This window comes from Tachysurus fulvidraco, chromosome 1 (genome assembly GCF_022655615.1).
Source record: "Tachysurus fulvidraco isolate hzauxx_2018 chromosome 1, HZAU_PFXX_2.0, whole genome shotgun sequence".
NCBI classification, from domain to species: domain Eukaryota; kingdom Metazoa; phylum Chordata; class Actinopteri; order Siluriformes; family Bagridae; genus Tachysurus; species Tachysurus fulvidraco.
In genome coordinates, this window is record NC_062518.1 from 48,328,995 (window position 1) to 48,341,976 (window position 12,982).

At 38.4% G+C, this 12,982-nt stretch overlaps 1 protein-coding gene across 1 annotated transcript; it reads left to right on the forward strand.

The window, feature by feature from the left end:
- The first annotated feature begins 458 nt into the window (after window positions 1-458).
- LOC113635036 lies at window positions 459-10,697 on the forward strand. The gene is made up of 5 exons (XM_047822889.1): window positions 459-607; window positions 4,629-4,958; window positions 5,512-5,565; window positions 9,536-9,655; window positions 10,151-10,697. The coding sequence occupies exons 1-5, from the start codon at window positions 508-510 to the stop codon at window positions 10,513-10,515; spliced, it is 969 nt and encodes a 322-aa protein (XP_047678845.1). The 5' UTR covers window positions 459-507; the 3' UTR covers window positions 10,516-10,697.
- The last annotated feature ends 2,285 nt before the right edge of the window (window positions 10,698-12,982 follow it).

A 12,982-nucleotide genomic window follows, 5' to 3' on the forward strand; every position in this document is an offset into this window, starting at 1 on the left:
TCCAGGGGTGCTGCATCATGGCTGACCCTGTGCTCTTACCCCAGGTTTCAAACACAGAATATTGCTGTAATTTATATGAGTCAATAATAGAAGCTACTTCTTCTTACTCTTCTTCTTCCTCTTCTTCTTCTTCGTTCTGCATTATTTTGTGTATTCTTACAAAATTGAAGAGCTCTGCAACTCATACACCTGTTTCTTCCTGTGTCCTTAGAATTATTTATTTTTATTTTTTTAAAGAACTTCATTAAACCCTACATGGTTGTAGATCAAATCAAATCTTAAGTTGTTTTGCTTTTTTTTTTTTGTACTTCAGTTTGTCTGAAAAACAGGAACAATGGTCAGGCTTTAGCAAGTTTTGTGGTCAGCCCTGGGGTATGAATGTGAACATATAATATCTCTCCAATCACTCATCTCTAAGCCACGTGTGTGTGTGTGTGTGTGTGTGTGTGTGTGTGTGTGTGTGTGTGTGTGTGTGTGTGTGTGTGTGTGTGTGTGTGTGTGTGTGAGATGAAACAGTATCTCTGTGTAATAGCAAAGTGTGATAGGCTTTCAAACATGCAGCATCTCTGTGTTCTACTCGGGGGCCTTTTTATTTCCTGTGTATGTGGTGAGTCTGAGAACATAAAATTACTCATATAAAATAATCTCACATTCTCTTTGTCTTAAACTCATTCATTTTCCCTTCGTGATTAGATATTAGACATATTAGAAATGATCATCACATACAGAATATACCAGAAGGTGTTATTAGGGGGCCAAGCACCAAGTGATGGGATTTACTGGTTTTGTTAGTTGTAAGAAAAAAAAAAAAAGATTCTCTTTCTCGTTGTCATTATTTAAAAAATAAGAAGAAGAAGAACAAAAATAATAGAGAAGTTTATTTATTAATTCATGATAAATATAAACTTCTGTGTAATAATAATCATTTACTTGCAGTAGTAGCGATATTATTAAGATATTTATCTGCATTTATTTATTTATTTATTTATTTGTATGTTTGTTTGTTTGTTTAATTTACCTTTTTTATTTTATTTTACTTTATTATATTTTTTAATGAAATCTGCAGTTTGAATTCTTCAGCGTTTGCCTAAGTTCCTTGTATTTTAAGTTCCTAAGTCTTTTTGGGGCTATTTTTAAATGTTCTTATATTTTAGCTTGTACCTCGCAGTACGGCAGACTCTTTTTATTTAAGCACAACTTCAATTATTTAAATAATTTATTTATTAAACTATAATTTATTTAATTATCATTTATTTATTTATCTGTAATTATAATTTATTTATTTGTTAGTTTTTTGGTTTATTTGACATGAATTTAACTGAATTTACTTTACAGTTGTTTTGAAGAGAATTGTTCCTTCTTCACACTTTCATTTCTAAAGACCTTTAGCATTTTGTAAGCTAGCACACAATCTGCATTTATTCCTTTTGCAGTGTTTTTGCTTTTCATCAGTGTCACAGCAACTCCAAAATTAATGCACCGTAATCAGCACACACTATGGCCTTGTTTGTTAAACTGCAGATGAACAGATTTATGCAGAAATGTCTGGTCTGTGATAAGCTAAAGATTTCTGTGGACGGTATCAGACAGTAGCGCCCGAGTGAACAATCCCATTCTCTGGCGTTTATAATGATTTACAGTATATTCTTGCTCTCCAGCATCACACAGATGAGTCCGGTTCCTCTCACGGTTTTCCTGCATCGTCTCAGGGAGCTTTTTCTCATTGCCGTCACCTCTGACTCGCTCATTAGGAATAAATTTATATATTGAAAACTTATGTCCATTGTCAAAAATGCTATACAAATAAAATCGAATAAAATAAATAATAAATGGAAAAAATAAAGACGAAACTATTATAAATTCCATTTAATCGACCTAACCATACATTCTGATCATACAGTCTGTATAGAGTCATATAATCTGCATGGATTTGCACTTTTATATCCAGACTAATCTGTAGAGTTTAAGGATTTTTTTTTTTCTTTCTCTAGCTTGTTTTTTACTGTGAGATCAATCAGGAAAACATCCTAGTGCTATTTCACTTGGTCAGGGACTAAGAGTGATATTTAGTAAAAAAAAAATAAAAGTCACACACCACACACACCCATAACAATTTACATAGCTTGTTCTTCTTCTTCGTCTTCTTCTTCTTCTTCTTCTTCTTCTTCTTCTTCTTCTTCTTCTTATTATTATTATTATTATTATTATTATTATTATTATTATTATTATTAGTAGTAGTAGTAGTAGTAGTAGTAGTAGTAGTAGTAGCAATGTATTTATTTATTTATTTATTTATTTATTTATTTTAATTAAATGTTTTTATTAGCACAGAAGTGAGTCAAAATAGCTTCCATTTCTGTTTTTCAGACTTTACCATGACTGTTCATTTCAAGTTGCAATCTATTAATATATTAAACTTCTATCAATAATTATTTCTATTAATTTTAGTAGAGGTTCTTAGAAAATATGTTTTATTAAAATGTAGAAATTAATTATATTGAATATTTTATATTAAATATATAATTATATAATTCTATTTTATTTTAAATATTTATATATTACATTAAAACTTTTTTTAAAATATTAACCTATGTTTTTTTTTTACCTCTTCTAAGATTTTTCTTTCCAAATTGAAATTCGAATGTTATTTGTCACATACACAATCATCCACAGTATGACTGTTGTGAAATGCTTTGTAAAAACAGTAGTACAGAAACAATAGTAGAGAAAATAACAAAATTAAGGAATAAATAGAAGGCGCAGGTGAAGAGTATATAAGAATAAATAAATATGTATATCAAGTGTATATTAAAGAAAGTATCAAAGTATATCATGTAAATGTAATTAAATACAATATAAAATACTATGTACAAATATGACATATAATCAGAATATATATAATCAGGGGGAGAGAATATACTCAGAAACAAAGGTAGTGTGATCACACTTGTAGAGGTGGTGTGATGCAGTGATGTGCGTGAGTACGGACATATACTGTAGTAAACAGTACTGTATGGACATATATAGTGTAAATGTTAAAGTGCAGGATGTGCATGTAGTGCAAGTGTGCAATGTGCAAATCTCTAACTATAGTAGTGGTTGTTGTGGCAGTCTTGAAAAGTCCAGAAAGGTGTCCAGTGCCTCTTTTCCACCGGAAAGAACTGGGTGCTGGTTCAGAGCTAGCGCTAGTGCTGGTTCAAAGTTGGTTCCACTGGCGAAGTTGGTTCCACTGCATCTCCTCTTCTGCTTCATGCTGAAGTTCACTATCAACTCCTTTGTCTTGCTGACATTGCAGGAGAAGATTGTTCTCATGAAACCAAGTCTGTAGGTTTTTAATCTCCTTGAGGTAGGCTCTCACATTGTTGTTAGAGATCAGGCCCACCACAACTTCAGCAAACTTGATGATGGTGGTGGAGTTGCATTTGGCCATCTAGTTAAAGTGTAAAGTGTACAGTACACAGGGGGCTCAGAACACAACCCTGGGGGACACCAGTGACGTGACATACGGCTAAGTACGGTGACCCATACTCAGAATTCTTTCTCTGCATTTAATCCATCCAAAGTGCACACACACAGCAGTGAACACACACACCGTGAACACACACCCGGAGCAGTGGGCAGCCATTTATGCTGCGGCGCCCAGGGAGCAGTTGCGGGGTTCGGTGCATTGCTCAAGGGCACCTCAGTCGTGGCCGGCCCAAGACTCGAACCCACAACCTTAGGATTACGAGTCAGACTCTCTAACATTTAGGCCACAACTTGCCCAAACTGCTGAGAGTGTGAGAGGATCAGACATGTTTACCCACCCGTATTGTTTGTGGTCTGTTAGTCAGGAGGTCCTTGTTTCCTTTTTTTAATGAAATCAAATTTGGTCATAAACACCATGTTTTTAACGGATAAAGCCCCCAATCCCAATGTAGAATATATACAGTTATTGTTTGAGTGTAAACACTACAGTAATACATTAATGTAAAGCTACTCAGCCCATCAGTTAGGGTTTAATAACCTGTTGCCTGTTGAAACATATTAATCTCTGCAGTCATTTTTTAGTATTTTTATTCAATATTTATAGTTTTATTTGTTCTAATCTAATTATAGGGGGGCACTGTGGCTTAGTGGTTATCACGTTTGCCTCACACCTCCAGGGTTGGGGTTCGATTCCCGCCTCCACCTTGTGTGTGTGGAGTTTGCATGTTCTCCCTGTGCCTCGGGGGTTTCCTCCGGGTACTCCAGTTTCCTCCCCCGGTCCAAAGACATGCATGGTAGGTTGATTGGCATCTCTGGAAAATTGTCCGTAGTGTGTGAGTGTGTGAGTGAATGAGAGTGTGTGTGTGTGTGCCCTGTGATGGGTTGGCACTCCGTCCAGGGTGTATCCTGCCTCGATGCCCAATGACGCCTGAGATAGGCACAGGCTCCCCGTGACCCGAGAAGTTCGGATAAGCGGTAGAAGATGAATGAATGAATAATACTGAATAATGATAATTAAGATCTAATTATCTGTGTCTTTTTATAAATTCAGTACTGTATGTCTGCAGAGTGTGTGGTGGTCTTTACTACTTTACTACAAAAGAATTTGCGATGATTTCATTATTTATTCCTTATTTTTATCCCTTTGTGACCTTTTCCAGGTTCCGTTTCCTCTTTTTCCGTCAGTCAGTCTCCGTCTACAGTTATACTGCATGTAGGAGAACAACTTCAGATCATCTGCAGCTACAATGTCAGCAACAATTCATCAATAAAAGTGAAATGGTTTAAAAACAATCAGACAATTGGATTGAACCAAACTAACAAATTCTCAGAACCTTGCATCAACAAACCCTGTAGAACATTAGTCATAAAAACCACGGACATAAATGATGAAGGTTTTTATATTTGTCGAGTTACACAAGACATTCCTCAATTGGTGACTGTAAATGGAATGGGGACACAAGTTACATTCAAGAATACCCATGCAGAAGGTGAGTACAAGTGACAATATGGTGAGTGTTTCTCACAAATTTATCATTTAGTAAAGCTTAAAATGACAGGACAATAAAAAAGCACCCTGGATGAGAATCTTGAGGAAAGGATTAGAAAAATATTATAGAATTAAATCATGATGCTTTGTTTTATGAAACAGGAAGTGGATATAAAACATAATTTTACATGTCTGATTCATTTAAAAAAAAAAAAAAAACTGAGTAAATGAGGGTTAATGACCTTGCTCAAGAGCCCAACAGCAGGGGTTTAAATGTTTAAACTCACAACACCTTAATCACTGAGCTATCACACCCACCCATATAGCTTTTTTTTTTTTTTTTTTTTTTTTTTTTTTTTGAGAATCAGTAACTTTTAAACAGCAATTACACACCCTGGTCAAACGAGGGCGCTTGCACCAACACTGTTGGCAGTATCTCTAAGTCCACACAACATTGTTGGTAATGATACCTGCAGCTGTACTGTACTTGGAGTGTTTGTATAAATATACAGTTAAATGTTAAATATGATATTTATTGTTGTTTTTTTAACCAGAGCGTATTACACAGACAGACAGACCAGTTTTTATCACCTCACCCCATGTACTGAGTAAGTAAAATTTAATTTCTCTTCATATTATTTCTGTTTATGTTTTTTAACATAATTTTATCTCAGTTATTGACTGACTTGCAAGATTGCGCAGACCAAATGAGGAAGCACAAGGCCTACTGTAAGTAATAACTTATAGTGGTATAGAGTGAAAAAAAAAAAGTAGCATTTACTTAGGCAATCTGACTTGATGCCCCGTGGAGCAAAGAGGGTTCAGAGCCTTTTCCAAGGGTCCAACAGAGTTAGCTTGGAGGTACTGGGGTTCAAATACTAACCTTTCTATCAGGAACCCAGACCCTTAGCCACTTGAGCCACCATTGCCCACACAACTCTTGTTATCTATAGTACCCCGTTTCTGCTTCCTTGTGCCAGTGTATCTGGGACTCAGCTTCTTACACCGAATAGAATAGTTCCTAGCCAGACTGGATTTCCAGGATGATAGCATGAGGTGTGTCTTGCCTCCATCATTTTGCTCAGCAGACCATCACTTGTCACTGGTCACCATGTTCTTATGTGATTCCTCTCTCTGTGAAGGCTTCCTACTGCAGTGCTTGTTGTATTTTGCCAGTTTCTATGGGACGCTGAAGCTAAGAAACCTCTTGCGCTTCTTGAATCTACTTATTGGCAAGGGGCTGAAATTGGCCATGGTGGTGTGGGAGGAAGGGCTGAATCCATGGCTTCCAACAAGACCTTTCTCCTACACTTCCAGAGTCTTTGAAGGTAGGGAATTAGTTAAAAAGCTCCTTATATACTCCTTATATACAATACTGAGGACTTTCACATGGGTGGACTTCAGGATTCCTTTGGTTCCTTTGTGTGAGGACTTTTTTTTTCACTTTTCCTTGCCTTCTGGAAAATGATCAAGACTCTCCAGATACTGAGGACTGCCACATGGATGGACTTCAGGAACTGGGATGGCTGCCTCTCTGAATCCCCCTCAATTCATCAGTCACTCTGATTCATCCTTGATTCTTGGATAATGTAACAAATACAATAATCATGGGTATCATTGGTGATTACTATGGAATAAAAACACTGTCAATAATAATCGGAGTTGGATCCCAAAACCTACAGCCACGACAGTTTACAGATACGAGATTTTGTGTGTTTGTTCAAATACAACTCCAAAATGTACGACTATGACAGTTTACACACACAACGCTTGTTCTCACAACACCTCTTTTTCACACACACGAAAACGGTCTGCAAAACAACTGTCAAAAATACATCATCACTTTCACAGGCATTACTATCTGAGGGAAGATGAATCGATTCCACGAAGTACGCATGCTCTCCGCCCTCTTTTAAACCACTGGCGCCGAAATGGCGGATCAGCAGCCAAGCGCTCACTCGTTGTCTCAGGTAAGTTGGTTTTTCCTTCCAAATTCGGACATGTTTAAGGGTTAGTTATCACTAATAACAGAGAGGAGTAATATTACAGAGATAGGTTAACTATAGTAAGTAAGATTAGCTCTCAGAGTAAGGTTACATTAGGTGCTTAAAGAATACAGCTGTTTAGGAGGTCATCACTGCAGTCTGTAGCGTGATGAGATAGGCCTACATAAAACACACACACACACACACACACACACACACACACACACACACACACACACACACACACACACACCTCACACCTACCCATTTCCTGCTGCACTGACTGTCCATTTGACTTGGACCTTCTTTCTTGTGCTGACTGTCCACTGATATTGGACTGGTTCCCCATTTTCTGATGTCCAACACTTAAGGTGTTGGTCAACATCGACACCAGATTCTGGGCTGAGTGCAAGATGTCACCTAATGGAACCTGATAAACAATAAAATATGACTTTAATACTTAAGCAGTGAACACATATTACATGACCTGTGTATTCCAGTGCATGTACACAGCTGTTAGTAAGTTAAGACTTAAAACTGCTAATTTTTTTATGTAGGCCTATCTCATCACGCTACGGACCGCAGTGATGACCTCCTAAACAGCTGTATTCTTTAAGCACCTAATGTAACCTTACTCTGAGAGCTAATCTTACTTACTATAGTTAACCTATCTCTGTAATATTACTCCTCTCTGTTATTAGCGATAACTAACCCTTAAACATGTCCGAATTTGGAAGGAAAAACAACTTACCTGAGACGATGACCAGTGTTGTAATGTAACGGAGTAAAAATACTTCGTTACTGTACTTAAGTAGAAATGTCACGTGTCTGTACTTTACTTCGCTATTTAAATTTGTCAACTTTCACTTTTACTCCACTACATTTCCTAGATAAAATGTAAACTTTTACTCTGTTATATTTCCACTAACATCTTCGTTACTCGATACTACAAAATAAAATCAGAAGAATTGTGTGTGACTGCAATAAGGGAGGTTTGGGGAATCACTGCTCCTAGATTGCATTACGCTCCGCATGCCGTACGGAGAAGCACAGGTACGCGCAGCGTGCACGCGCAATTAATTTATTAGTTTATTAATGACTGCATACATCGGACACACTGTTTGTAGAGAATACACACATACATGAACTGATCTGATTCAAGACTGGCATCATTACATCATGCATAACATTTTGGTCTCCACTTTTGCCATTTTAAATAATACCATAACTTTTGGCTTACTATGTAGTCATATAATATATAATATAAAACTCTTCTTGTTTTAAATTCTCACTGAGGGCTAAAACCCCTAAAGATGAAACCCTAGAACCGTCTCTGATCTTATACCTACCGAAAATCACTGAAATTTTACTTTTACTTCAAATACTTAAGTACATTAAATATCAGAAAATGACTTTTGATACTTAAGTACAGTAAATATCAGATACTTTAAGACTTTTACTTGAGTAGTATTCTAAAAGGTGACTTTCACTTCTACCAAAGTCTTTTTCTAGTATGATACTTGTACTTTTACTCGAGTATTGCTTTCTAGTACTTTATACAACACTGACGACGAGTGAGCGCTTGGCTGCTGATCCGCCATTTCGGCGGCAGTGGTTTAAAAGAGGGCGGGGCGCATGCGCACTTCGTGGAATCGATTCATCTTCCCTCGGATAGTAATGCCTGTGAAAGTGATGACGTATTTTTGAGTTGTTTCGCAGCAGACCGTTTTCGTGTGTGAAAAAGAGGTGTTGTGAAAACAAGTGTTGTGTGTGTAAACTGTCATAGTCGTACATTTTGTTGTATTTGAACAAACATGCAAAATCTGTAAACTGTCGTGGCCGTAGGTTTTGGGATCCAACACAAATGCTTTGAATTACGTACGATTATTATTGACAGTGTTTATCACGGGGAGAACATGCAAACTCCACACAAACAAGGCGGGAATCGAAACCCAGACCCTGGAGGTGTGAGGCGAACCTGCTAACCACTAAGCCACCCCCCCAAATGTTATATTCTCACTCACTCACTACCGCTTTATCCGAACTTCTCAGGTCACGGGGAGCCTGTGCCTATCTCAGGCGTCATCGGGCATCAAGGCAGGATACACCCTGGACGGAGTGCCAACCCATCACAGGGCGCACACACACACACTCATGCATTCACACACTATGGACAATTTTTCCCAGAGATGCCAATCAACCTACCATGCATGTCTTTGGACCGGGAGAGGAAACCGGAGTACCCGGAGGAAACCCCCGAGGCACGGGGAGAACATGCAAACTCCGCACACACAAGGCGGAGGCGGGAATCGAACCCCGACCCTGGAGGTGTGAGGCGAACGTGCTACCCACTAAGCCACCGTGCCCCCCACCCCAAATGTTATATTACTTCTGGATATTAGTATTAGTAGTAAAGTTAATATTGTTTAATATAGTAATATAGTGTTGTACAAAGCCTAAAACACATAATATTTAAAAAGCTTTCAAGAAACCTTATAATCTTAAATTGAGATAATTGGCTGTGTGAATTTAACTAGAAACACTAGTACATTATATTAAACACCAGTGTAAATCTGTCTTCTTTTCCCCTCAGACCCCACTGCAGAAAATGGACCCATCATTTTTGCAATCCGGTGTGCGCCCTTCATCACCTTACTGCTGGCCTTCTGCTTTCTTAACAGAGATTACAAACAGAACATACGGCTAATATCAGGTGACTATATACCACGAATGGTACATAAATAATCCAGATTAATTAAAAAAAATCTCTAAAACAAAAACAAATCCAAGAATCTGAATGAACAGCTCAGGCCTAAGTAAAAAAAAAATCTGTCAGTATCTGAGGCAGTTAGCTGAGTACTTTGCTAAGTGTTAGCATCTCTAGCTTTTTTATGGAGAGTGTGTGTGTGTAGCTAGCTACAGATGAAGCTACATGGCTAAACTGATTAGCGTAGCAACATAAAGGTCTAAGCGTGGCCTCGTTGTAGAGAATAAAGTGATATTGTGGTTATTCTGGTTGTAACTAGCGATGAGAAGGCCGAGGTCCAGACCAGGTTTAGAAGTATCATTGTTTCTGTGTCTCAGAGTTCTGGCTAAACGAAGTTTACATCAATGTGGTTAATGAGGGAGAAGAAGAAATGTAGATCTCAGACATGTGAAAGTCCGCCAGAAAAAATATCTGATAAACTGCTCTGTTTGTGTTTGTAAGGAAGACGAAGTGCTGAAGAGCAAAACTTAGTCATGGAGGAGGAGAAAGAAGAAACGGAGCAAGAACTAGAAGAGAGAGACAAACGAGTGGGACAAAGAGGTGGAGTGAGAGAGAGGGATGAGCAGTCGGGACAAGAAGGAAGAGTAGAGCTGGTGAATGAGTTAGCGGGAAAAGAAGGAGGGATGGAAGAGAAGGAAGAACACATGGGACAAGAAAGACGAGTGCAAGAGAGGGAAGAACAATCAGGACAAGAAAGACAAGTGGAGGAGAGGGATGAACAATTGGGACAAGAAAGACAAGTGGAAGAGAGGGATGAACAAATGGGACAAGAAAGACAAGTTGAAGAGAGGGATGAACAAATATGACAAAGAAGTGAAGTGAGAGAGATGGATGAACAATCAGGACAGGAAGGAAAAGTGGAGGTGGTCAATGAGTTAGCAGGAAAAGACAGAGGGATGGAAGAGAAGGATGAACAATCAGGACAAGAAAGACAAGTGGGAGAGAGGGATGAACAAATGGGATAAGAATGAAAAGTAGAGATAGTGAATGAATTAACAGAAAAAGAAATAAATGGAAGAGAGGGATGAACAAACAAGAAAACAAAGAAGATCGGAAGAAAGGGACAAAGAATCAGGACAAGAAGAAAAATTGGAAGAGACGGAGGAACAACCCGGACAAAAGTGAAGTGAGAGAGATGGATGAACAATCAGGACAAGAAGGAAAAGTGGAGGTGGTGAATGAGTTAGCAGGAAAAGAAGGACGGATGAAAGAGAAGGACAAACACACAAGAAAAATGAGTTAGCTGGAAAAGAAAAAAGAAAATGAAGAGAGGGATGAACAACTGGAACATTAAATAGAAGTGCAAGAGATGGATGAAGAATCAGAAGAAGAAAGAGAAATGGAACTGGTGAATTAATAAAAGATTAATAAAAATAAAAAACTTATACAAGAGAAAACTTATCAGAATAGAATTTTACATAGCTGTGTGTGTGTGTGTGTGTGTGTGTGTGTGTGTGTGTGTGTGTGTGTGTGTGTGTGTGTGTGTGTGTGTGTGTGTGTGTGTGTGTGTGTGAGGGGTGGTGCCTTCCCCTGTATTTTAGTTAGTGAGGGAAGTGTAGCATAGTTAGGATTTTGGTTTCACTTTTGTAATAATAATAATAATAATAATAATAATAATAATAATAATAATAATAATAATAATAATGCAGTGTTAGTTAAGCTGGCTTTGATTTTCTGTTTGTTTCTTTTCTTTGGCACCACCAATTGTCCAGCCCCACCTGTTGTAGTAGTTCTAAACCCCTTTTGTATATTATTGTATACATTATTGGAAATAAGATGAAGGTCACGTTGTACAGCACAGTAAAGAGAAATGAACACAAGTATTGTGTCCAGCTGTGTTATTACTGTTGTTGGTTATTTATGGTGAATTGTTGTACAGAATCGATTAGCCTTTTCCATCCTTCCTACGGCCACTTTGGTAATCACCAGTTTCTGACCCTGAGAACCCCCTCAGGGCGTTCAGCCACAAAAGTGAGTACACCCCAAAGTGAACATGTCCAAATTGGGCCCAATTAGTCATTGTTTTTTTTTTACACCTGGTCACTTCCTGCGTTTTCTGTGATCCGATATCTACCCGATGGTAAAAAGACCAGGTCTAAATGCCCTCCGAAAGTTTTGGAGACAGATATAAACCCGATGGTACAAACCCCTTCAGGAGGTGGTCTGGGACGCGTTTCAGGTGAAACTGGACAGTTGTAAATGAATGTGGTTGTTCAAGCCACATACGTCAGCGCTATACTCCTCCCAAACGGAACTACGTCAATCGCAGGTGACTCGCGAGTCGTGCATCGCGCCAGAAACAAATATGTTTTCCCACCAGCTCTGCTCTGATCTTTCACCCAGGCGTCTCGTCGGGTCTTAAAATGCACTGCTGCCACCAGCGAAAATGCGAAAAAACAGTAAATGCTGTATTTAGTAGCAACCGCATACACCAAAGTGTGTTCCATTTCAATGACCCCGGAAATGAGGTAAAATATATTCGCATTTTGGGCGGGAGTAGAAAGATAGGATCGATATCCGATTCGCCGAGACACGTTTATGTGGCCTGATGTAAACGGGACAGTTTTAACAAATCAGATAGCTATCGGATCAGAGACAACACACGAAGTGACCGGGTGTAAAAAGGCCCATTTTCTCTGCCCAGTGTTACAGGGTCTCAGGTGTGAATGGGGATCAGGTGTTATTTGGTGTTATCACTCTCACTCTCTCATACTGGTCACTGGAAGTTCAACATAGCAAAGAACTCTCGGAGGATTTGAAACAAAGAATTGTAGCTCTACATAAACACATTAGAGCACAGTGTCATTCTCTGTGTGTGTGTGCTCTTTGTGTGTGTGTGCGCATATGTGTGTGGTGCATGTGTGCGTGTGTGGTCACCAAGCCGCTACTCCTGGGCCCCCGAGCAAGGCCCCTAACCCTCGATTGCTCAGCTGTATAAATGAGATAAATGTAAGTCTCTCTGGATAAAGAATTCTGTCAAATTACATAAATGTAATGTAGAGGTTGTCTTTTGTATGTTGTATTGTTGTCTTCTTGTCTTTTGTCTGCACTTTCTTTTGTCCTACACTGTTTTTTGTCCTACACTGTCTTTTGTCCTGAACTGTCTTTTGTCTTGCACTGTCTTTTGTCCTGCAATGTCTTTTGTACTACACTGACATTAGATTAGATTAGATTAGATTAGATTAGATTAGATTAGATTAGATTAGATTAGATTAGATTCAGCTTTATTGTCATTACACATGTACAGGCTACAAGGCAACGAAACACAGTTTA

Coding starts and splice junctions, on each gene's coding strand:
- LOC113635036 (XM_047822889.1), top strand. CDS start 508: ATGAAACAGTATCTCTGTGTAATAGCAAAGTGTGATAGGCTTTCAAAC. Junction 608..4,628: donor TTTTATTTCCTGTGTATGTG/GTGAGTCTGAGA, acceptor GACCTTTTCCAG/GTTCCGTTTCCTCTTTTTCC. Junction 9,656..10,150: donor GAACATACGGCTAATATCAG/GTGACTATATAC, acceptor TGTGTTTGTAAG/GAAGACGAAGTGCTGAAGAG.